This window comes from Elgaria multicarinata, chromosome 14 (assembly GCF_023053635.1).
Source record: "Elgaria multicarinata webbii isolate HBS135686 ecotype San Diego chromosome 14, rElgMul1.1.pri, whole genome shotgun sequence".
Lineage (NCBI taxonomy): Eukaryota > Metazoa > Chordata > Lepidosauria > Squamata > Anguidae > Elgaria > Elgaria multicarinata.
Window position 1 is genome coordinate 13,950,693 of NC_086184.1, and position 26,950 is coordinate 13,977,642.

The window sequence follows — 26,950 nt, forward strand, 5'->3', positions numbered from 1 at the left end:
AAACGATTACAAGGGTCATTGATAGGAAGCGTTTTCAAAATTCCAAAGCACAATAGAGTGCTATGCGGTAATATTAGTAGTCCCCTGCAATCTGTAGGAAGTGAAATGTTTTCTTATATAAGCTGACATAAAGGCTCTAAAGGGTTGTTCTGAAATGGAATTATGTGTATAGGACTCTATCTCACTGCAGGCATTAGCAATGGGAAAGCATTATCTAAGTCAGAGGTAGGCAAAAGCGTTTTCTGTTGAGGGCTGTTGAGTAATCTGTCAAGGGCCATGGTGGGTGTGGCCAGAAGCAGTGGGTGTGGCCAGAGTAAAAACTGGACAGTCACCCCTTTTTGTTTCCTCTCTCTTCCTCTTTCTCTCCCCCCACCCCCGCTGGGCAAGCACGGTATGGACAAATAGCTCTTGTGAGAAGTCTGAACTGATCTTACCGCAGAAAGTTCTGGAGGACCACATGATCAAGTCTTGCATAGCCAACCTATAGGGATCCTTTTGTGATTGGCTAGGCACTTCCTGTGATATCATAGGTTTTGCTTTAACCCCCATTCTTGAAATGACAACCTTGGCATGTGTGATTAAGAAGTTTGCTGGAAAATCCACAATTGTGGGAAAGGTAATGTGTGCATGAGAAAGTTTATGTCTTTACGGCAGATAGTGGGAGTGTTTACAGCCTTTGTAAACAGCTATGTACACAATAACAAAATAGGAATGGCACCTCTGGTTTATGTGCTTTGAAGATGAAAATTGAGAACTGTAACTATCAAATATATCTTGTCTATTGATCATCCACATGAAAGCTGGTATGATGGAATTGCTAGCAAGACTGCGAAGCTCTGAGATAGAAAGCCTCTGACTATGAAAACTCACACAGTGGCCTTGGGCAAATTAGTTCTCTCTTACTCTCAGCCATATCTGTGATATGGGAATAGTAATACTGACTTTTTCTATAGTGTTGTTTTAGGATTGGTAGGAAAATGGAAGCAAAGCTATAATGTATTCTTACCGCTGTTGTTGTTGTTTTCATAGACCCAACTATGAAAGCCATTTCATAGTACAGGAGTTTCAGCATTTTCTCAAAGTTCAAGCCTGGTCCTGGGGAAATGCTTAATGGAGCAGCATCTGGCACTCAATGCTTAGAGGGCTGTAGCCATACATTGTCATAAACTGTCACAACAACATTTAGCCAGGCTCAATTCATGTCTCAGTCACCACTTCCCCCTCATAAATATAGAGCAAGAGGCCATGTCTGGCTGCATTAAGCCTGGTATGCGCTGTTGTTTCTGACAGCTGAGCGGACTGCAGTAGAAGGGCGTCAAGTCACATATGGTGTGAAACTGCCCCGTCCTCCATGGGAAAACATCCTATTTGTATCTTTTTGTCCTCCAGATCCCATCAACAGGGTTCAGACTTTCTGAGTGTTTGTTGCAATAGCACACAAGGATGGAAAAGCAAAAAGTATCTGCTAACTTGAGGAGGCAACAGTTTCTCATTACATGGCTTTCTCGGGAAGGAAGCAAACCACTCCCTGGGAGAGGGCAGTTGGCAGGAAAGGGATGGGCGGTGGGCTACCCCAAGTATTTTATAGGACACTGTTGGATTTGATCCATTTGGTTACCCTCTGTCCTTGGAGGAGGCCTATGCAGCCTACTGTAGGTGCCCACATCACTGGTGCTCCTGAATTTTCTCTCCCATGCCAAAATTGTGCTGGAGAAGAGGGCATGTGGGGATGAATGAGCATGTGTGTGTGTGTGTGCACGTGTGCATGCATGCACATCCAGACATGTGTGTGCATGCATGTGTAGCCCCTGTCCCATTGCTACATGCAGCCGTTATAGGCAAAATGCCCTTCCCCCCACCCCCGAACTAAATGGATTCTTGGTCTGATCCAGCAGGACTCTTCTTATGTTGTTATGTAGAAATACCAACTAATGTAAGAGTTTGGGGCTGCCGTGAGCATTTTGTCCGATGCCACCTGCACTGATCCTGCTAGATCCAGCTCTTCCATTTGGATTGTGTGGCTTGTAGATTTCAAGCATGGAGATTCAAGCCTGATCACCCGTGAAAAACATTCCATCCAGAAGTGCTCATGGCAGATGAAAACCTGCACTTGATACTAAGTATTGAAAGGCAAGCCATGATCAAAAGGAGAAGCAGGGCCCTACGTTCCTTTGTAGCTCTCTAGAACCAAATTGTTGGCCACCCTCTGAAATTAGAGGCAAAAACACACCAAAACCCAAGCTATCAAGGAGGACTTTAAAAAGTATTGTAGGATGCCCTAAGACAATGTTGACTTATTCTATAATGCATGTACTGGAAGACTTTGTGGATCTTAATGGCACCTAGTAAGTGTGGGCTAACATGAGCATTCAGTGGGCTAGTAAAATAATAATAACAACAACAATATACATCTCCCTGCCTAGTTGATATATGTAGCCTTATGTGGGCTGCCTCTAGGTTACCTAGTGCATATGCCCTAATGAAACAGCCAAATCAAATTGTAATGGGCACAGTGCCATGCTAACAGATGGGCATAAACATTTGCAGCTAAAAGAGCATGTCAGATATATCTGTTAGGGTGAGATCCCCTGTCCAGATAATCTAGTCTTATCTAATCTATCACACAGTTCCATATCTCTGCTGATTTTACATGTCTGTGGATAGGGAACACCTTGTTAACAAGTCTTTCAAAGTCTGGGTTAATTATTGGGCAGAAAATGTCACAACCAATGATAGAAAAGCTATTTTAGGCCATGAGTGAATCAACTTGGAAGGTACAATGGATAGAATATTAAGATCTAGTGTAATATAATGGGGCCCAGGATATCTTCTGAAGGCACATCGTGCACTAACCCTATATCCTGCTTGTTGCAGATTAGGCCTAAAAAGCATCCAACCAGTAGGATTGTGCTCTAACAAAGAGAAGTCCATCATCTTCCAAGGTGGTCTGTTCCATTGACAAACAGCTCTATGGTCAGTAAGTTCTTCCTGATGTTGAGTAGAACTCCTCTGCCTTGCCATTTGAATTTATTGTTTCAGGCGCTGACCTATGGAGCAAGGGAGAACAAATTTGCTCTGTTATCTGTATGACAGCCCTTCAAATATTTGAAGATAGCTGTCCAGGCTAAACATGCTCAACTCCTTCAACCCTTGCGCTCAAGTTCAAATGGAACATATTGTACAGCTTTTGGCCTATTGTTGTCTGTCTGCCGAATCTATCATGTGAAGATAAAAATCATTTGTCCTGCCCCTTTCATTGCTAAGGGGCGTTTTTAGGCTTAAGGTTTAAAGGCAGCCTCTGAGAATTATTTATTTATTTGATGGATGGATTTTATTTATACTGCACCTTTCTACCAAAACATTGGCACTCAAGGCAGCTTGCAAAAGCAATTGCAAATAGATTAAAACAATAAAGCACATTTAAATACAATAAAAATGTAAAAAGTTACAGAATTAAAATGGCACCCAACCCACTTGCAGGCCAAAATCTATCTTGAATAAAGTGGTCTTTGCCTGCCATTGGAAGGACAGCAGAGAGGGAGAATCCCACCTGAAAACCTTGAAAGTCACTGCTGGTCAGTGTTGACAGTACTAAGCTAGATTGATGGATGATGTGATTCAGTATAAGGCAGCTTCCCTTTAACCTGGTGCTGAAAAGATAGCAATGTTGGTGCCTAGGGAGCCTCATCAGGGAGATCATTTCACACTTGGGGGTCCACCACTGAGAAGGCCCTCTCCTTTGATGATGTCTTCTGATCCTCCCTTGGAGTAGTCACCCAGAGGAGAACCTTAGATGTTGAGCATAGTGTATGGGTACGTTCAAGCTGGAAGAGGCACTCCATCAGGTATTGCGGTCCCAAGACATGTAAGGCTTTGTAGGTTAAAACCAGAAGCTTGAATTGGGTTCAGGCAGCCAATGCAATGGAATTTTAGTTCCCTAACTTTGCCAATTAAAACACGAAAGGGTGCAGGGCAATTTCATGATATAAAACAGACCTAGGACCCAGCAGCTCTGCTGTTACTTACACTAAGGCATACAAGAGCAGAAAGGGTATTCAGCATCAATGAAAATCAGAGTAAGGTTCTTAAATGTCACAAGGTAATAAACATACAAAAGGAACTTCTTCTTACAAGCGCATCACTAGCATTTTAAAAGCCAGGCCTAATAAGGACTCCCTTGGATCTCGGTAAGGTCAAGTGAGGGAACAAGCTTTTTTTTCCTAATGGGATGTTGATTAATTCCTAGACCAGAGCGTATAAAAATGTCATTAGAGTCTACAGGAGGAAACAGCCAGTGGGGTTTCTTGATTGGGAAAGTTAGTGGCGGGCAGGGGTTACATTTGGCAGTGCTTAATTCCTAAAATGCAGTTCATGAGTTCAAGGGTGCCTAGAATACACAGACTCTGCTATGAACAGAGACAATAAGAACATAAGAAGAGCCCTGCTGTGGACCAAGGGTCCATCTGGTCCAGCACTGTTCACACAGTGGCCAAGCAGCTGTCAACTGGGAACCCAGAAGTAGGACACAGGTGCAACAACACTTTAGAATAGAAGCAGGAAAACTACCCCAAAGCCAGGAAGCCACCCAATGTTCAGTGGTTAGAGGAAAGGGAATGGAGCCAGAAGAAGCAAATATGAGCAACTGGGGATCCCCAGAGTGCAGGCCACATTTGGCCCATGAGTCTTAGTTTCAATAGCCCTGCCTTAAAGCCTAAGGGTGCATGTGGATGGACATAAGCTTCTGAAATCTTACAACACTGGATGGCTTACAACCATCCAGTGCAGAATGGAAGAAGCAGCAGAGGTGATATTTGCCTCTGCATTACTCCCACTCTGCATTTCAGCTAGACGGGCTTTTTGCTCATCTAGCAAAGGTGTCAGGAAGGGGAAGGAAGCTGGGGAGGCCAGAGGATCCCTCATTAGCCAGCCTTCCCAGTCCCCTGCCTGCCAAAGAGAACAATTCCTCTACCTTCCCTCCGAGGTTGCTTTTGGTACCTCAGAGAAGCAGCAGGGAGCTTGAACTCCTGGGTCTGAGGTTGGAGCACTGTCTTCACCCCTCAGATCCAGAAATCTGAAGTATCCTCTCCCCTCAAACTCAGCCCCAGACTCAGTCTAAAGCCAGAGGATTGCTCGCTAACAGATTTATTGTGGCATGCACTTCCATGGATTAGAGCTCTTTTAGTGGTGTTCCCAGGTGTCAGATTACATGTATAGTTATATATATTATAGGAATGCAAGAGGAGAAGATCTCAAAAAGTACACGGAAGGTAATTCATTACCTAATACAATTTGAGTAATCTGACTCTTCCTTAGAGGTGACTCTGATTCAGCTATTTGAAGGAGAAGCCAAGCAACTTATTTTGAGATGGTATGGAAGGCAGTTTTGGTTTCTGTCTCAAAGAATCCAATTAGCATTGCCGCTGAAGAAGACTTAAAATACTCAACATGTATTAGGCAATTGGTTATCTTCTGTGTATTTTTGTGGCCTCCACTGCTTTTGCTCCTGAATTTGGCATCTCCCTTTCTTTTTCCCGAAATACGTATCAAGCAACTAATTGTAGTGGAGCCGTGAGACCCCTTGGCAGATGGTAACTCTTGCATTTCATTGTGTTCATTGCCATTTCTGCTCCTGAAGTCCCAGAGATTATTTGGGAGGGTCTGAGAACTAGGAGATGGGTGAGACCTGTAAAGGGGCTGTCCTGGAGAGGGGGAGTCATTGTCTGCTAACTTCTCTTGAAGTCAAGGGTGCAGAATCTCAGGCCAGAGGGGTAGTGGTCAAATCCAGCCCTCAAGGCTTCACCAGGTGGCCATGCCCTTTCCCCTTGACCACAAATCATTCCCCAGCTTCTGTGCAATTTTTTGACTCTATTCTAAAAGGTTAACATGCCTCTCCATAGTTCCTGGCAGTAAGGGCTTTAAACTAAAATATTTTAGGCCCTCCCTTCTTGATTTGGCCACACCCACTACTGGAATGGGGTCCCTGAGAGCATAGGTCTTCCCATCCCATAATTAGCAGTGCGTGGGAAGCAGGAGGAGATCTTGGCTTCAAGTCAGACACAGACTGGAGGAGGAGGAAAAGGGTGGCAAAAACTCCCTACCTCCATCTCCTAGGCTGAGCAAGACAGGAGCTGGGGCAATGGCAGATCATTGATGGGCAGGATTCAGACTTATAGGAGCTTCCCTGTTTGTTTGTTTGTTTGTTTGTTTGTTTGTTTGTTTGAACCAGAACCCCAAGATCCACCAACTGGAGCCTAATGCAAAAGGCATTCCTTTAAAATGAGAGAAATCTCAGCCCAGGAATTTGTTTTGAGTAGCAGAATTGGATGGAACTCACAGTCCTTTAACTCAAAAATCCACTCCCAGTTTCCCCAAACTTCCTTCATTACAGCAGTATAATTTAGGATTGGCAGGGATTGGGGGTGGGGAATCATTTTGTAGCTGCTGCTTTTATTCAGCTGGGAGTCAGAAAGTATTTAGTACAAATCACCCAGTAGGTCCTAATCTACTTTCTGTCTTCCCCTGGGGTAGAACTTTTCACACTTGAGAAAGAAGCAAAGAAGGACCTCCACAGTTTGTATGTTAGCATTCCTCAACCTGGTACCCTCCAGATGTTTTGGACTGCAACTCCCATCAGCCCCCGCTAGCATGATCAATGGTCAGGAACTCTGGGAGTTGTTTTATTATGTTCTTCATGGTTTTAAGTTTTGTGAACCGCCCAGAGAGCTTCGGCTATTGGGCAGTATAAAAATGTAATAAATAAATAAAAATAAATAAATAAATAGTCCAAAACATCTGGAGGGTACCAGGTTGGGGAAGGCTATGCATGTGTTAAACAGCACAACCCTATAGATGTCTCCCCAGAAGTAAGCCCCATTGAATTCAATGGGAATTGCTCCCAGACAAGTAGATATTGGATTGGAGCCTTTAGTTGTGTGTTAGGGGAGGAGGTTCTCTACAGCAAAGCCAACATAAGGTCAAAGAAGGTTTGTGCAGTGGTTCTTGGAGAAGATGAAAAACACAACAATGGCATCTGCTAGAAAGTGGATATTCTGAGAGCTTCTGAAAGGACATGGTGCATTTGTTTTTCCACTTCGAAGTCTCTGACAGCATTGTATTAGGAGCAAGATGAATTTATTATGGTTTTTTTAATTTGAGGAGTGAATCTTGTGGGACGTTCACACTGATGCTGTCCCGTCACACTCCTGCAGGCCAGGCAAATGACAAAGCAATTCTGTGTATCAATAATGAACTACTCTGTAGGGTTGGCTTTGGTAAAACGCAATGGTGTGAGTAAGGTATTTGTCACAACAACCCTTAACAAATTGTTTGTTTTATTTTTTGCATTGCTGGGCTGTTCCCAACTGGGAGGCAGTTGGCTATCAGCTCAGGAACAACAACTGTTTTTGAAGGAAATGTCTGCGGGCAAGCCTTCAGACTATAGCCACCATTCTGGCTGCTGTAGTCTGAAGGCGCATGATGCAGCAGTCTCACTGAAGCTAAGCAGGTCTTCATGCTTGACACATTGGGTTCCATACTGGAAGAGAAGCAGGATATATACACGTGAGATGCATGTTTCTAAGGATTGAGCCTTGACCTACCACTTTGCAGTCAGACTACCGATATTCTGCAATTTCACCTCCAGTCAGTGGCATCTATTCACTGAAAGGTCATCAACCAATGTTGCTGACAATTTTCATTTCATTCATTCATTTGTTATATTTCTATACTGTTTCTATATCACCATCTCTGGGTGGTTCAGAAGAATTAAGAACCGTTCAAAATACATTATATAAAGTGCAAAGCCATTTACATAAAAACATATATAAACAGACAGCACACACAATATTTTTTTAAAAAAAAAATCCACCAAAAACTTGTGTCAGGGTTCCTTCTATATCCTTGAGCCCCTGAGCAAAAAAATGGGAGCTCAAAGAAAGGAAAGAGCAGGAAAAGACCAGAGCCAGAATGAAGCAGCTTGAAGAAGTCTAGGTGCAGCTAGAGTAAAAGAACTTGAGTTTTTGCAACTTCTTTTTTCTTTTGCATCACTCAGCTCTATTGACTAAATATCTTTTATTGTAATTTGCTCATTTTAGCATATTAGTAAATGTGATAATCCTCAAGTCACTGGTGTGCCAATCATCCCATGTGTACAGCCTAAACCCCATGTTAATGGGAAGGGGAAGATAAAAGAAGGAAGGTGGGACCCTTAAGAAGGCAGAGATCCTTAAAGAGTTGCTCAGAAGGCCCAGGATATAGAAGGAACCCTTAAAAATCATCATATGCTGTCAAATGCTTGAGAGAAGAGGGCAGTTTTAACCTGGGGACAAAAAGATAACTATGTTGGCCCCAGGGGGACCTTCATGGGAAGATCATTCCATAATTAGGGGCGGAGCACCACTAAGAATGCCTTCCTCAGAGGAGGGTCTATTAAAAGCTGAGCTTTCTTGGATTAAACCAAAGAAGCTTGAGGGGTGGATCCTGTGCTAATAACTAAAATAATAATTGTGATATCTGAGCTTCTCAATCACAGCTGAGCTTCTTACAAGTCTTCACCTCCATTGCAAGTTATCTCAGGTGACCACTGCTAAATCAAAATGGACCAAAAGACCTAGGAAGATTTCCCAGGCTCTTCACCCACCTGGGATGAATCTTCACCTGACCTTATCAGTGTAAACATTAACAACCCACAGTCTTTGGGAATTCAGGAATCTTCTGAGGGGGAAGGAACTTCAGAGCTGGCTGATCCCAGAGTCCGCTGTAGGGTCAAACGTGCAGATCTTAAAGTAGGCGAGAGGAGATCAGGTGGGCTAGTGTCTTGCCAAAGGCATCTTCAAATAAAATCCTCCTTGAAGTGAAAGAGACTCCGGGGAAGAGCCTTTCCTTTTTGTTGAAAGAATAATTGTCTTGCTTAGTTTTGCCAAGTGTTAGCCTAAAGCAAAGTTCTTAGGGTTTAAACTCTCTTGAGGTGCAAAGAGATGTTTATTTACTGAATAAAAATTTCTGTATTACTTTGCAGACCTCCTTATTGTCTTGCATTTTGTCAGGAGGGCTTGGAAACATGACATAGAATCATAGAATAGTAGAGTTGGAAAGGGCCTATAAGGCCATCAATTCCAACCCCCCCACTCAATGCAGGAATCCACCCTAAAGCATACCTGACAGATGGTTGTCCAGCTGCCTCTTGAAGGCCTCTAGTGTGGGAGAGGCCACAAGCTCCCATTGTCGTACTGCTGTAATAGTCAGGAAGTTTTTCCTGATGTCCAGCCGGAATCTGGCTTCCTGTAACTTGAGCCCGTTATTCCGTGTCCTACACTCTGGAAGGATTGAGAAGAGATCCTGGCCCTCCTCTGTGTGACAACCTTTCAAGTATTTGAAGAGTTCTATCATGTCTCCCCTCAGTCTTCTCTTCTCCAGGCTAAACAAGCCCGGTTGTTTCAGTCTCTCTTCATAGGGCTTTGTTTCCAGACCCCTGACATGTGGAAAAATAACCATTGCTAAGAACCCATAGCTTGGTTTGCATTTTGAAATGTACAACAGGCAAACCAGGGTTTAGAGCGGTTTATCTGCTTTCATTTTCCATCTGTTCGGCACTCAGCTTCACAAGTTCATTTCTATTTCCATGGTGCGACAGGCTCTTAAGTTACAGCAATTTCCATCTACATGGTACCACAACCTCTTGGCATTACATCTTAATGCAATCCGTGTCTTGTATTTTCCTCTCAGTTTTGTATACATTGGTGAGATGAGCCTGAACAACTGTAATGTGCTAAAGAGTTTCATTATGGTAAGGAACCCTCTGGCAGTCATTGGCAAAGCTGCCCTGATGTCACAGAACAATAGAAGGATCTCTGTCTGTGATTGGTTCTAACCAGACAGATGGGCAGAAGAGGCCTGAGGGCATAGGGAAAGAGGGAAGGGTCCAAAAAGGCAGCAGACAAGGCAAGCAACAGAAGATAGGAAATGAGAACTGGAAGAAAAAGTGGACTTGGAAGATGGCTTTTTAGCAAGTAAGGCAGTATATAAATGTCAACAATAAAAACAAATAAATAAAGAGTATCCTAAGATGAGTAGAGAGGAGAGTTGCACCCAACCATAAGCTGCTGAAGAGATTCAATCTTCAGATATTGATTTGAGATAACCACAAATGTTAGCTTCAAGCTGATGTAGCATAACTCTTAGGCAAGTATTATTTATTTATTTATTTATTTATTTATTTATTTGTATCCCACCTTTTGCCCAATACTGGGCCTCAAGGCGGCCTTACAAAGTTTAGAACATACATTAATAAAAAAAACATTTAAAACACACACAAAATTATGAGTCATTAACATAGATGAAGGGCCAAATTATTCTCCAAAGGCCTGCTGGAACAAAGAAGTTTTAGCCTGCTTCCAAAAGCCCATCAAGGAGGGAGCCAGGCTAGCTTTCCTGGGGAGAGAGTTCCAAAGCACTGGAGCAGACACCGAGAAGGCCCTCTCCCATGTTCCCACCAAGTGCACCTGTGAAGATGGTGGGACTGAAAGAAGGGCCTCTCCAGAAGATCTCAAAGCACAGGCAAGCTCATAAGGGAGAATACGGTCTTTCATATGACCTGGACCCGAGCCATATAGGGCTTTATAGGTCATAACCAGCACTTTGAATTGTGCCCGGAAACAGACTGGAAGTCAGTGGAGCTGTTTTAACAGGGGAGCTGGGCCACGCTTTTTATTTCCTATGCAGGCTGATGCTGACAGCCTGGGTTCATTGCAGTTGTAAGAGTCTCCATCAAGATCACAAAGTTTGCCAATGAATATTGTATACATTGAAAGGGTGGCTAAATCCATCCACCTGTCATCGTTGGAGTAGCTGGCCTGGGTGGGGGGGGGGGGATATGGATAGATATCAATGGTGGGTGCTTGGGCCCTGGCAATTGCCCAGTGATGCCAGGTACTGAATGTAGCACCTGGCATCAAAGTTTACACAGAAGTTTGCACATTAAAGTTTACAAAGAAGGATGCACATTACATAGTGCTAAATAAGCGCTGAATACATTGGATTGTCCAGGTGCTGCTTTCCAGCAGTTTCATGCACATGTACATCATCCCTCAGTGGGTTCTAGATCTCCATTCATGGCAAATGCCTTTTCCTCCCACGGCACACCAAAGATGGCACAGGATAGTAGATAACAGATTGAACTACAAAAGAGGAAGCCTCCAGTTTTGAATCTCACATCTGCCATGAACTAACTAGGTGACCTGAGGTAAGGGCTCATCTACACCAAGCAAGATAACACACAATGAAAGCAGTATGAAAGCAATATATAAAAGGCAAGAGCCACACCAAGCAGGATATAGCACTATGAAAGCGGTGTATGGTATGTCTCATGGGCCCCAACAGTTGTCAGTGCATTTCAATACTGCTACAAAGCCATAGTGTGGCTCCTGCCTTTTATATACCGCTTTGATAATGCAATATCCTGTTTGGTGTAGATGAGGCCTAAGACACACTCTCTCAGTCTCAACCTGCAATGTGGGGGATAATAAAAGGGTTTTTGCAAAGATTACAATTGGATGTAGTCATAGGATAAGGTCGTCGTATGGATCAGTAAAGGTTAAACAGGAAGCAGAAATCAGAACAAATGAGCCGTTCTCACAATGCAGGGATGTAAATCGCGAAGTCCCCCAAGGTTCAGTATTGTAAATCGTGCTTTTTCACTTGCTCATACATGATCTGGAGTTAGGGGTAAGCAGTGAGGTGGCTAAGTTTGCTGATGGCACCAAATTTGGTGGAGGTGGGGTGTAAACAAAAAGGGACAGTGAGGAGCTCCAAAAAGATCTCTCCAAAGTATGGGGGCATTAATTAAAATGGCAAAAGCAGTCTAAAGGAAGTAAGCATGAAGTGGAGACAAAACAATAAATTGCAGCAAAACAATAAATCCTGACATCACATACACTGTATCTGGCAGACACCAGGTTCACCGAAGGCTGGTATACAGCAAGCTTCTATACACCAGTTGCTGGGAAACAATAGAGAAGGTTGTTGCTCTTATGTGCTGTGCAAGGTGGGTTCTAAAGCATCTGATTAGCCATCGAAGGAGGCAAGATAGCCAGGAAGTCCTCATAGCCATGTCCCCAAGGAGAGTTCAAATATCCAAGCAGCCTGTGTTGATCCATGACAACAAACCAATTCCAGCAGTTTTATCTCCATCAGGACCAGTTTTTTTCTAAAGATAATGGGTCTGAGCTGCCCATTCAAGACCAAGCCAAGAATACTTTGCATTACAATAGAGATAGCTCACAATGATATATTGTTGCTGGGACAATTCATTCTCCCCCACTCCCAGCTACTGTAAGGATTGCAGCTAAACTCAGGTGGAACAGGGATATCTCAGTGAAGTGGCAGATGGTGTCAGCATTCCTGATCATCAAAAAGTGCCAGCGTTGGGTCCCTGTGATTTCTCGCTCCACTACTGATGCCAGCACTGAGGTCTGCATGGAGCCCACCAGGGCTGACCCTGCTCATCATAAAAACATAAGAGTCATGCTGGATCAGACCAAGGGTCCATCTAGTCCAGCACTCTGATCACACAGTGTTCAGCCAGGAACCCACAAGCAAGACATGAGTGCAAAAGCACCCTCCCACCCATGTTCCCCAGCAACTGTTGCAGATAGGCTTACTGCTTCTGATACCAGAGGTAGCACATGGCCATCAGGACTAGTAGCCATTGATAGCCTTTTCCTCCAGGAATTTATCCACCACCCTCCTTTTAAAGCCATCCAAATTGGTGGTCATCACTACATCTTGTGGTAGTGAATTCCACAGTTTAATTATGTGCTATGTGAAGAAGTACTTCCTTTTATCTGTCCACAACCTCCTTTCTTCTTCTTTTTTAATTCTAGTCAGGGGATAGGCAGTCAGGCACGGATGTGGTTATAGATGCTCATTTTATTATTCTTACTTTTAAAATGTGTTATCCTTTTCTTCAACAAAATGATGCTTATTCCTATGTAAATGTGTTTAGCTTCAGGACAGCAGAAGCAAATTCCATTTTATTCCTGTAGTCACAATGGCTCTGTGACTTAAGTGAGTTTAAAATGCGGAACAGCCCGTGCTCAGAGTATATATTTTTTAATCAGGGCTGCCAAACAGCTTTGGGAGGGGATTTTTTTTTTGCTTTTGTTTTTTTGCTCTGATATATCATAAATGTGGAAGTGTGTTGTAACGCACGGAATGACAATTGGGGAGAGGAGAGAACTGTTAAAGGAGCTGTCCTTGGTGCTGAACCCTATTCCTGAAACGGGTGTTTTAGAGTTCTGACTAAATCCCAGGGTGGGTTCACAGCTCCACCAAGATCAGAGCAACCAGCCTCCATTGGTTGTGTGTCTGAAAAGTCCCAAGACCATTTTAAGTCCAGGGCCTAAAATTACTAGCTGACCCACAGCCTGTAACAGTGGTACAAACCAGTTTGTTTTTAAAAGGAACTGCTGCTGGCTGGCAATGTCCTTAGTAAGTAGCTCAATGGTAGAGCACCTGCTTTATATGCAGAAGGTCGCAGGTTCAATCCCTAGCTTCTCTATTTAGGGCAAGGAAAGAATCCAACCTGGAAACCCGGTAAAGGCACTGCCAGTCAGTGTCGACAATACCAGACTTGATGGACCAAGGGTCTGACTCAGTATAAGGCAACCTTCTACGTCCCTTCCTAGGTTCCTCTTTAAGAGCTGAATCATCCAAAATGGGTTGCCACTTGTGAGTGGGGAAGTGAGTTCTTGCCCGGGGGTGGGGGTGGATTTTTGTTCATCACTCAATAAAATGCCATGCCGGGAAAGATCCCTGGCAAGCCACAGCCACTCAAAATAGGCAAAGCTAAGCTGGGCTTGGGGAAAGCTTGCGTGCACCTAGAAAATGCTCCACATGTTTCTTCGCATGCTCCTCGCCGCTCAGAGGGTGCCGGCAGTTCCATTGGAGCTGTACAAAAGCAAAGCGACACAGTCCTTGCCCAGAAGGTTTAGGTATGATCCTTCCTTAGACAGACAAGACAGGGCAGGGAGAAATGGAGGAAAGAGACTTGCATGGATGTCAAAGAGGGGAGTCATTTGGCAGTGAAAGAGCAGAGAAGAAGGTCAGGCTGCAGCATCACGAGAAAGCTTTGCTAAGGGCATAGATATCAAAACAGAAGAGGGAACAGGCTGGTGGAAAAGAAAAAAAAGAATGCTCCAGATCTAGGTGAAGGTGAACGGCAGAGATGCCAGGAGGGAAGGGGCAAGGGACCCAATTAAACTTTTTCCAAACCACTTTGAATGCCGTTGCTTCCAACCAGGGGACATTGGGAGTTCTGGTTCTTTAACAGGGGCACTGAACTTCTTTTCAATCCAGAACTGAATTCCATTCCAGAGAAGTTTTCAGGGGCAGTTTCAGCAGCGGTTGGGGCCAAGGAGAAAAGGGGCAGGGCTGAAACAACCCCAAATACCAACATACTTTGGCTTATATCTCTTACTGCCGGTAACTAAGCCCTAGGAGAGGCTTCTCATGCTTTTAGAATGGGGAAAAAACATGCAAAAGCTGTGAAAGCTCCAAACAATTCATAGTATCATATAGAACCAAACAACTGTTGATCTGGAAGGGGCCTATGAGGCCATATAGTCCAACCCCCTGCTCAGTGCAGGAAGCCACCTTGAAGCATACCTGACAGGTGGTTGTCCAGCTGCCTCTTGAAGGTGCCTCCAGCTGCCTCTTTCCCAGGCTCTTCACCCACCTGGGATGAATCTTCACCTGACCTTATCAGTGTAAACATTAACAACCCACAGTCTTTGGGAATTCAGGAATCTTCTGAGGGGGAAGGAACCAGAGCTGGCTGATCCCAGAGTCCGCTGTAGGGTCAAACGTGCAGAGCTAAAAGTAGGTGAGAGGAGATCAGGTGGGCTAGTGTCTTGCCAAAGGCGTCTTCAAATAAAATCCTCCTTGAAGTGAAAGAGACTCCAGGGAAGAGCCTTCCCTTTTTGTTGAAAGAATAGTTGTCTTGCTTAGTTTTGCCAAGTGTTAACCTAAAGCAAAGTTCTTAGGGTTTAAACTCTCTCGAGGTGCAAAGAGATGTTTATTTACTGAATAAAACTTTCTGTATTACTTGGCAGACCTCCTTATTGTCTTGCATTTTGTCAGGAGGGCTTGGAAACATGACATAGAATCATAGAATAGTAGAGTTGGAAGGGGCCTATAAGGCCATCAATTCCAACCCCACACTCAATGCAGGAATCCACCTAAAGCATCCCTGACAGATGGTTGTCCAGCTGCCTCTTGAAGGCCTCTAGTGTGGGAGAGCCCACAACCTCCCTAGGTAACTGGTTCCATTGTTGTACTGTTCTAAGAGTCAGGAAGTTTTTCCTGATGTCCACCCTGAATCTGGCTTCCTGTAACTTGAGCCCATTATTCCATGTCCTGCACTCTGGGATGATCGAGAAGAGATCCTGGCCCTCCTCTGTATGACAACTTTTCAAGTACTATCATGTCTCCTCTCAGTCTTCTCCTCTCAAGGCTAAACATGCCCAATTCTTTCAATTGATAGTCGAGGGGAAAGGGGTGGGGCCAGGAGAAGTGGGTGGAGCCTGGGAAGGGGTGGGGCCAGGGCGAGGGAGCATGATCATATGGGAACCTCAGATGGTTGCATTGGGACCCCCAGGAAGGTCAGATTTGAACACTTTCTCAAGTCATTTTGACTACGTGCACAACAGCGTAGCTATTGAGTGAGCCAGTAACTGGATGGACCAGATGCTATCATATTTAAATTGTTTTGGGGTTTTCTTCAAACTTATTTAAGCAAACTTGTAATGTAGAACTGTCTTCAGACAGAGAACCACTTGTGCAGAGCAGACAGGACAAAAAACAATTGTCTGGCAGCAGTACTGCAAAGAAATATACATTATGCAGTTATACTTAAGGCTGAAATCCTATGAATATTGACTTGGGCATGAAACCAAATAATGACTTGCATTTATGAGTGATTTGCATCACAGATATACCATGACAGAAAGAACTTGGATTACATGTCATGTCATTCAAAATTGAATGTATCTCAATGGGTGGGTCAGTTCACATGTGCAGATGCCCGTCATCAAGAGTTGCAATCACCAAGTGACGTCCGTGTTGCCATGAAGCAGAGTGTAATGTGCTCTGAACAAAACTCAGGTTTGGCCAATCTTTCAAAGGTGACTAATGGTTAATGAATAGCTTAGATGACCATGTGGAAATCAGTTCTGTTTGCTGAACTATGTACAGCTTGAGTCTCCATCGTAATCGCCTTGACATTTTCAGCATCTTTGCAACAACCTTAACATGAGTTCTGAGACTGCAGCCAGCTAATTCCATTTATTTCAGTGGATTTCTTTCCACAATGCTCAGACTTTTCACCTGAGATATGTGGGGGCTGTTCGTGATTCATCAGTGGTGAGACATACAGTATGCAGTCCTGGTGCCAGGGGTGGGGGTCTTGGGCGAGGTGCCTCCTCCTTGCATGGATTCTTTTCTGTCTCACTTCTGTTCACTTAGCTTCTTCCTCTGGGCCCATCTTGTACAACTGTCCAGAGGGAGAGCATCAGGCAAGTGAAGGGAGCTGGTATATCTCATTACCCTTGTAATGGCTTGCATGTTCCAAGAGGGTGGGTGAACAGGCATTAACAGGGAGGAGGAGGACAATGATGACCATTACAACAAATCTCCAGGCATTGATAGTGAAACACCTGCAGGGTGTCATGCCTCAGCAGATGTCTCTATGATGCCTACTCCTGATGCTGAGCCTAACACTACACATGCCCAGAAGCACTGCTTTATATTCTTTACATAACAGCGCCAGCCTGGAAAGTCCTCGCTTCAAAATACCCCACTGTGCGTTGTGTGCTTACTGGGAATTGAAAAGCCATTTTCCGCCAAGTCGTATTGGCTGGAGAGGCTCTGAAGGTTATTACCCTCCTGTCCTCCATGGGATAGTATGATTTCGCCACTGCCAGCAAATCATCTGGGAAGCAGTGTGTATTTTACCTGTAATCAGTAGTGACGAGCGAACCTGCCCCACATCAATTCGTTATCTCTTTGGAAAGCCACGAATTCATCCACGTAAACTCGGACGAGAGTTCTCCTTTCATTGGAGACCTTGTTCTCTGTGTACGGGTTTTTGCACAGGTACAGTCTCAAACTGCATCTTGGGAGCTGAAGCCTGGAACCATATACTATGTCATGACATCATGCATCACCCTTTTCTGATTGGTCATTTCCACGTGGCCTGCCTAGTTAATGGTTACTCGCCATCACAGATCAGTACATGGAGAGACAATGGCGTGGCTCTGTCCAAGCCCAGCAGTGGTAATATTTCTTTGCTTTAAGGAAGCAGCAGGTGGGAATCCACCATTGCGTTGGCTAATATTAATGTTTTTACAAGAAACAGGGCTCAGGTGCAATTCTCTTTTTCACACACACAGCTAATCCATAGTTGTGCAAACCTGAACAAAGCATTATGCAAAGCTTTAAAAAAAAATTTTAAAAAAATGGTCTATGAAGAAAGGAGGCCCAGCAGTATTCCTGCAAGGTGGCTTCTTGGAATCTACTTCAGGACTCCACAAATTGGATTGTGCTGAAATCTAATAGCAGGACTGCAGACTCGGAGCTGAGTGTTATCGATTGAGAAAATGTTTTGATAAACATTTTTTCAAAAAAAAAATGAAAGAGCGAGAGGAAGGAAAGGAGAAAGAATGGACTTTTTCCCCCTTTTTTTTTGCTGGCTTTTGTCTTAAGTTACACTGAACTGTGAATGTGGGATGAACCAGGACTTGTTCTTATTTGTGGATGAGCAATTCTAAAAATGGTCCTTACAGAAAAAGACGTGAAGTTGCCTTCTACTGGGTCAGATCCAGTGTAGGTTGGGGACTCCCATATCAGTGGGGTGGGTTTCATTCAGAACTTTAAAGGAGCTATCCAAGGTGCTGAACCTATTTGGGGGTTAGGGTTGAACACTTTCGATAGCTCCTTTAGAGTTCTGACTGGTTCTGAAAGAAATCCAGAGCAGATTCCCTGCCCCACTGGTCCACCATCTGACCCACCACCAACCACTCTGGCAAACGGCCTGCATTTCACACAAAAGTCTTTTCCAGACCTGCAATTTGGGAAATAAGAACAGCCCTACTGGATGAAACCAGTGGCCAACCAGATGTCTCTTGGGAAGCCCCAAAGGAGGACATGATAGCAAAAGCCCTCTCCTACTGCTGTGCTGTTATTTGGAGGCAGGTTCAGAGGCAGCAAATTCCATAGGCTAACCACTGGTGTAGTGTAGCCAGGGCACATAGGGCGGTGGTACCAGCACTTCTTTATGAGCAGGGATACTGATGTCATCTCACCACCACTCAGATGGCTCTGTCTCCTCTGCGCTTTGCTACAACCCTCTCAGCAGCAGAGGAGGAGAGGGATGGATTTTCCCAACAGCAATATATACCTGTGAGCTATCCCTGTTCCAGTATGAAGTATTTTAGTGTGCCTTGTTCTGGTCGAGAGGAGAACTGCTAGGACTAGTTTGTGGACATGGATCAACACCGCTGCCTGTGTTTTGGGACTCTCCGTGGGGAACATGGCTTATGGGGACTGTCTATCTATCTAGTCCAGCATCCTGTCTTTATATATTTTAGATTTAGTCTTGTGCTGTTCTTTGGTTTGCATCGCATTCTTCTAGCTTTTTCTAATCCACCCAGGGAATGCTTGTTATTGGGCTGATTAAAAATATAATTAATAAATAAGCAAAGTAATAAATATATACAAGGGAGACCTGTAAATTTCCCCAGGGAGCATGTTCCACAATTTAAACAATATTACAGAAAAAGCCTTGTATTCTCTGCCATTCTCCAATGGCAGCAATATACAGAGAAGGGCCCTCTGAAGCCATCGTAACTTGGCACGTTCTTCTGGGAAAACATAGCCCTTAAGTTAGTTTTATGTCCACAGAAACATACACCAATCAAATGCAAGGCCCATGTGGATCACTAGCAGGAAAAACTGTGGTAGTAGAGGTGGTGAGAGACTCTCTCGCAGTGAATGGCTGAGCTGCCCAGATGTCACAGAGAGGCCAGGCAGGCAGATGGGTCTAAGAAAGGAGAAAGAGAAGCAGGGAGCAAGAGAGGAAGGAGTGGAACCTGAAAGGGAAACTGGGGAACTGTCTTCTCCCCACTACACCCACTAAATTTAGCACATGGTGAAGTTGTCCTCAGGGCTCTACTAGTGGGTTTCTTTTCCATAGATGATCTCATTTCTCTTTTTAGGTTGCATATTTCATGCCGCAAATGTAGTCTCTTTCTGTGCCCGTAGCTGGTAATGAAAAGTGTCAAGGTGAATCTTGCAGCCTGTGGCCAAAAGCAAAATTGGTTCACATCCGATTGATCAAGGAATGCTGGAACAGAGCCACACTGTCTTTCATTTTCCTTAAGAGTAATGGGTGGATGAAATCCATCATCTGTCAAAAAACCATATGTGAGATTAAAGTGGGTATTAATTACGGACACTCCAGAATGCAAGCTGATGGTCCAGCCGCCTTCATGTCCCAATCCAGATAGGGGTCAGATGTGTACCAGATGTGTACCAGGTTCCAGTGTGCATATCCCTATCTGGTTGGTGAAGCACATGTCAGTGCCATATGCCTGATCCCCCAGGTCAATCACATGTGTTGCTCTTTTTAAAAAGTTAACATCTAACCAATCATCTGTTGCAGGGAGTGAGCAGGGACTGGATTCAATGTCCCCAGATCTGTCTTTCCACCAAACAGTCAATTGACAGAATTTTGGCTTAAGTAAAAAATAAAACTTCCTATCACTGCATAATCAATTGGATTAGAACACAGAACATTGATCTGCGTTTTGCATTCTCTCGGTTCCTGTAAATAAATGACTTGGTTTCTAGTCGTATTATGCAATCTTCCTGTTGTTGTTGTTATTTATTACATTTGTATACCACCCCATAGCCGAGGCTCTCTGGGAGGTTTCCATAGGATAAGATCACTTAAAAACAATATACACATATTTAAAATCACAAAAACATACAATTTTAAACCACAAATACATACAAAAACAAACCCAAGCTAATTACATATTGCTAAGTGCATGGGAGGAAAGAAAAGCCTTGACCTGGCGCCAAAAAGATATCAATGTCAGCACCAGGCAGGCCTTGTCAGGGAGATTGTTCCACAATTGGGGGGCCACCACAGAAAAGGCCCTCTCTCTTGTTGCTGTCTTCCGAGCTTCCCTCGGAGTAGGCACCCGGAGGAGGACCTTGGATGTTGAGACCAATATATGGGTAGGTTCACTTCGGGTAGGTTCATGTTGTTGTTTTAAAAATAAGATTTTAACTCCAAAGTGCAACAAAGAATTCTCTGTGACCACTAATTCTACTCTAAAGTGTAATATTTGTGTGAACAATTTTTGAACTGCTGCAAAAACTAAACCTCTCTTTTCTTCATCTCTGTTTTTCCCCTCCCTTTTCCCCTGCCCTGCTTCATTTCCAGGTACAGAACCTATTTACGCTACAGATCCATTCCTCTGTACATTCCTGTTAATGTTGCATAAGCTTGTACACTTATTATTAAACCACTGATGGACTTCTTTATCCAATAACCCTCAACCAAATGAAAAGGAACCGACTTAAAACAAAATGGGGGGAGGAAAAAGGAAAGAACCCTCAATGAGAACTAGTACCTTAAAGATGGACAGACAGAGACTGGAAAAGAAGCATGACACAGTCTACAGGGGGAAGGGGGAAAGCATATTTTTGGGGACATTACACAAAGGTCAGTCACCTGAAATAATGCATCTAGTTTCAAGATTCTATGGCATAAATGCCCTATTCCACACAAGGTAGCTATTATTTCTATCTTTTACTTTTCCAATTTTCTTTTTAAAAAAAGAAAAATTCTGACAATTAATTTTGCACGAACTGTTGAACAGTTGCTTTTATGAAGATATGTCAAGACGGGTGGTGGGGAAGCTCTTCTAAAGAAGAGCACTATTTTTAGTAGATTATTGTGGTTAGGCTTTTTTAATTATTATTATTATTATTATATTATTATTATATTATTATTATTATTATTTCCTCTCCCCCTGCCCCTCCTCTCTCTTTTTTAATTAAATTATTTCTTTTGAAAACATTGATTTTAAAAAAGGCACATCTTATCATAATGAATATTCACTGTCGATAATATTTATTTTTAAATAATAAAAAAGATTGGAAACAAGGTAAGACATTTGTTTATAAACCGTATTGTATATTGCTGAATAACAGTTGAATAAAAAAGAGATTTTGAAATAATGTTTCTGTACCAAGATGTGAAAGTCCATGTCTTCACATTCCTCGGACATCCCCAGGATTAGGCTGGCTATCCATGGCTAGATCTACACCAAGCAGGATATAGCACTATGAAAGTGGTATGAAAGAGCTTCATCACACCAGGGTTATACTGTGCAATCACTGCGAATTGCGTGCAAAGGACTCCGAAGTTTTCCAGCTTATAATCTGCTTTGACTGTGAAGCACTCTCATGCAATCTTCTTTTAATTGTGCTTCCTAGCCAAAAGAAGCGTCCTATTTTGTACCCCTTTAAGGGCGAATCTTTTGTCATTCTCCAAGCGGCCACTGGGGGCGCAGGAGGAGGGTTTGATATTTTTAAACTGCAAATTAAACAAATGCTTACATCTGTGTAAGTTTTAAAGAGAAAGACATCAAAATTGGCACAGTAATAGAAATTAAGGAGGGCTTTCCGCATACCAAATTTGAATCAGATTGGGTCATCCGTTTTTTTATGATTTTTTTACATTCCCCCCCCCCCCCCGGCTTAAACCCTTTTCCTGGTATGCAAAAGGATCTTAGGAGCGGCGGCGCCCACAGTGTGATTTAGCTAACAACAATAACAATGACAGCTTTACGCTATGGGGATAATTCGAGGGAAACGAGTACGTGGGATGAACCTCAAAGCGGTATATAGAGGTAGGATCTACACTACTGCTTTATAACAGTATTGAAGTGCACTGACAACTGTTGGGGCCCATTGACAGATGCCGCTTTCATAGCACTTTCATAGTGTTATATCTTGCTTGGTGTAGATGTGTCCATGGGCCCCAACTGTTGCCAATGGACTTCAATACCACTATAAAGCAGTAGTGTAGATCCTGCCCAAGACTCAGTAGGAAGCTAGGTTAGGATCTACACTACAGCTTATAACGGTTTATAATGGTTATGACAACTGTTCAAGCCCAGGACACATTACATATACTGTTTTCATAACGTTTTTAACGTGTTATATCCTGCTTGGTGTAGATCGGGCCTAGGAATGTAGCTTTGGAGCATTGATCTGGAGCCAGCTGAAGCATCCTATACTCCTGTAGAGTTGGGGTAGGTGGATTTGGAGCTTGTGAGATCTATTTTGCTTTGCTTTGCTCTCCTTTTTTCTTTTTCTTTTTTTACAAGAACCCCAAGATCTGCTAATCAGAGCCAGGTGCAAAATAGTGGGGAGGGGAGGGGAGGTGGGGAGGGGAGCCAATTACCTACTGCACCTTTTGAGCCATACACACTTATTATTATTATTATTATTATTATTATTATTATTATTATTATTATTATTATTTCATCCCACCTTTTGTCCAATGCTGGGCCTCACAGCGGCATTACAAAATTTAAAACGTATACATTTAAAACCTATAAATAGAGCTATGCAAAAGTTAAAACTAAATTAAACATATTCAAATATTAAAACATTTAAAATGACCATTTTAAAAGTCCTTGGCACAGACAGAGGTGCAGATCATTCACCGCCTGCCGAAACAAAAAAGCCTTTGCCTGCCTGCTAAAGCACATCAGGGTGGGAGCCAGTCTAGCTTCCCCGGTAAGAGAGTTCCAGACCACTGGAGCAGCCACCGAGAAGGCCCTCCCCCGCATTCCCACCAGCTGTATGTACAACTACAAATCTACTTAATACTCCCATTTTACAGGTGAGGGCCAGTGAGGCTAAGAGATAAGCAATTAGCAAAGCCATGGAAGAGATTGGGGGGGAAAGAGAGAGAAAGGCTTTCAATTTTACTTACTTTTGTTATACCATTGGGAGACAGAAATCCTTGGTGATCTACTGCAAATCAACAAGGGATCTGCCAGCCGATCACGATCTACTTTCTGCCTGCCCCTGTTGTAGAGAATTGTGAGCGAAGCTCCAAATCCCTGGAGGACGTCTGCATGGAAATGAAAAGCCTTGCATTCTGTTAAACAGATGTGTGTGCTCTGGCAGGGTGTTTGTGGCTCCTATGCTTTCTGGGCTTCGGGTAGAGGAGGGAAGGGACCAGAGCTCAGTGGTGGAATGCATGCTTTGCATACAGAAGGTGTCAGGTTCAATCCCCAACATCTCCAAGTAGGGCTACGTAAAGCTCCTGCGAGAAACCCCAGACAGCTGCCAGCCAGTGCCAATAGTACTGGCTAGATGGACCAATGGTCTGACTCAGTATAGCGCAGCTCCCTGTGTTTTAAAGAAGGAGGGTTCTCCAGGGATGGAAGGGACTCAAAGCAAGAGTCATCTCAGTCCAAGTTGGAGGGTAGAGCTACATCTTCCAGGACCAGGGATGTAGAATGTAAGCCTATGCGGCAGGGTCTTACTATTTACTGTTTTACTCTGTACAGCACCATGTACATTGATGGTGCTATATAAATAAATAAATAAATAAATAAATAAATAAATAAATAAAGGAGGGGCCCTAATACCAGTTGGGACTCTTCCTCCACAGAAACCTCTAGTGGGGTCACCACTTCAGAGACTACCCTCTGGGGAGCTTTAAGTATCCAATCATCTCTGTCCTTGGAGTTCTTCTGTGGCCAAGAAGGCTCAAGGCCCCACTAGCCAGGACAGGCAAAGCAAGGTAGCCACCGCCTCGAGCATATTTTAGGACCCTAGTGAAAGCATCACACAGTTTATGAACTTTTGACCACGTAGCAGGCCGCCCTTTGGATTTTCTGCCTCTGGCTTCGAATTGTCTTGGACTGTTTCCCGTGGCGTTTACCTGGCACCGCTGGCATTTGGCCTTTTGACGGGCGGGGGGGGGGGAGACGTGTTTGCTCCGTATTTGGATCACCGCATCACGAGACTAAAAAGAATGGATCTTACCCTGCTGGTACAGGAATATGGAAAGCATGGATTGTGCACCTTTCTGAAAAGTAAGGTGGGGACTCCAGACCTCACTGAGCTGTAGATCCTAGAGTGCCGTTTCAGGAGCACTTGAAACCGATGTGAGAGCTGTGGGCAGGACACACCTCCCTCCCTCCTTCTCTCCCCCTCGCTAATATTCCTTAATGGAGCACTTAATTGAGGAGCCGTTGGGGTTGCTGCCATTCAACGGGGGACCAGTTTGATTGTATCCACAAACAAAGCAAGCTGAAGATGGCGGTAATTGTGGGATTTGGCTCCTGCAAAAGACGCAGGCAACTCACGGGCAAAACACCGACAGCTTCTCACTACAAACTGAACTCTCCCTCCCCTAGGAATAAATGCAAGAACTGGGAAACTGTTTCAAGGCTGCGGTCCCTCCAGCTCAGCAGCACCCGCTTCAAACAGAGGCCCAAGCAGCCGCCTCAGGAAAGTCCGCCAGCAGGTCACGAGAGCGGCGTTGTTCATCTCTTTGTGGCTAATTCTCAGCGTCTGGCAATCTGATGTAGATGATCTGAGAAGGCCGCTCAGGCTTCTGGCTTTCTGATTTGTCCGCCAGTATCGTGGCTTGTCGTGGGAGAACTGAGAGGCTAGGGAAGAAGGGACCCCTGGGAAACGGAATGAGTCTCCAAACACAGAGTCACCTAGGGCAGCTTGTGCGCTCCCTGGCAGGGGGAGCAGGGTTAGGAATGGGGGATAGGGCTTTGCCTTGGTTGAAAGAAGCCCTTCTCCTAGGGTGACCCTATGAAAAGGAGGACAGGGTTCCCGACTCTTTAACAGTTGCATAGAAAAGGGAATTTCAGCAGGGGTCATTTGTATATATGGAGAACCTGGTGAAATTCCCTCTTCATCACAACAGTTAAAGCTGCAGGAGCTATACCAGAGTGACCAGATTTAAAAGAGGGCAGGGCACCTGCAGCTTTAACTGGTGTGAAGAAGAGGAAATTTCACCAGGTTCTTCATGACACCTGCTGAAATTCCCTTTGCAATACAACTGTTAAAGATACAGGAGCCCTGTCTTCCTTTTCATAGGGTCACCCTACCTTCTCCCCCACCCACCCCATCCCACGTGCATTCACTTTACTTTCACTAAGTGCGCGTAACAAACTTTCACGTATATGTGGGGAAAGTAAAAAGGGTGTATGTGGGGAACAGAACAATGGGGTGGGTTGAAGCCAGCTTTCCCCAACCTGGCAGCTTGTGTTGGACTCCTACTCCCATCATCCCTAGCCAGCATGATGGGGGATGCAGTCCAATGCAACTAGAGGATGCCAATTTGGGAAACACTGGCATAACCTGTATGTGGAATTTATGCACAGTTTGCAGGCCCGGGAGGCAGCCTTGTATATAAAGCCTCCAAAGTTTCTAGTTTGCAAAATGTTTTATCAGTCAGCTGGGGGATAGGAGAGGAAGAACAGAGAGTGGCATTTCTTTATTCGGTGTGGAGGCAGGAACTTCCCTCTTTAGTTTCTACGCTGGGTGCCCAAGAGGGATGGAACACGTCATTGGATAGTTTAGCTTCAATCTCTCATTGCCTGTAACCAAGCTTTAGAAAGGCATTTCATCCATTGAGAATGGGGGAAATGGCATGAAAGCCAAGAGTGGGTGGGGCCAGGGAAGGGGGCGTGGCTTTCTGGGGAACTCTGGAGAGCTGGGTTTGGCACTTGGACCAAGGCTCAATGTCCCTGCACTACTCTGGTACCCATCGATGACCAAGAATTCCACCTCCACCAGCCCACTGACTTGTATGGAATTCAGTCATCAACAGCTACCAGGCTAGTGCAGAGTTGCATAACTAATAAATAACTAATAAATAGATGGATATGACGTGCTCATTGTCAATCCTCTTTCAACCCAGAGGCCAAATTCCATTTTGAACTAGCTCCCGGGGACCGCATTCCAGTGGTGGGCAGGACCAGGAAAAAGAGGCAGGACCAAAATACCAAAAGGACCAGCAAAAATTTGCTTAAAGCGTTTACTACCGGTAACTAAGCTGTAGGGGCCTTTTAGAATAGGTGGTTGGGGACATCTGGGTAACAGAACTGCAGGCAAACCGGTCTTCCCAAAAGGTAACCCTGGGAATTCCGGGAGGTGTGTGTCCACCTCCTTCTCTTTACACGTGTACTGCAGAAAACCCTGCTGTTGTACTTACAGAGCGATGAACAGAACGGGTCAAGTAAAATATGACTTGACAATTGGATGTTCAACGACAGATCATGGAGCAGGGGCATCTTACCATGCTAGCCATATACGTGTTGACTCAGAGGTAAGGAACATTTAGTTCAATGGACCTACTCCCAGTTGAGTGGGTATAGGTAAGCAGCCTTAGTGGCTTAGGTAGGGGGAAATATTCGCATTCTGCCTCACCCTTAAGAACATAAGAACAGCCCTGTGGGATCAGACCAAGGGTCCATCTAGTCCAGCACTGTTCATAACGAGCTGTTGACCAGTGGCCAACCGGAACTCACAAGCAGTGGGTTGTGGATTCCTGGTCAACAGCTGGTTGCCATTTCTGGAGGAGCTCCAGATAAACTTTGGAAGAGTTGCCATCTCTGTAGGAACTTTGGTGTCTCCCAAGACCTCTGGCCCCTTCGAATCCAACCCTGTCTTTCTAAATTACAGGCTCTGGTTAAACACTGATCCAGTCCGCTTCTGAATGAATCACGTGGCTTGAGATGAATAAATTGTCCTTGACTCTCTATTTTCTCTCTACATTTACTCTCTGCGTTTTACTCACAGAATCAATTATCTGCATGAGGGTTTGACATCAATTAAG

At 44.2% G+C, this 26,950-nt stretch overlaps 1 protein-coding gene across 1 annotated transcript in view; it reads left to right on the forward strand.

Annotated features, from left to right (window-relative positions):
• Positions 1–20,888, forward strand: part of VSTM2B (V-set and transmembrane domain containing 2B) — a 38,422-nt gene extending 17,534 nt beyond the window's left edge. The window contains exon 5 of the mRNA XM_063141342.1: positions 20,504–20,888. Within this exon, the coding sequence (XP_062997412.1) occupies positions 20,504–20,592 (89 nt within the window). The 3' untranslated portion in view covers positions 20,593–20,888. The remainder of the gene's footprint in view (positions 1–20,503) is intronic.
• The last annotated feature ends 6,062 nt before the right edge of the window (positions 20,889–26,950 follow it).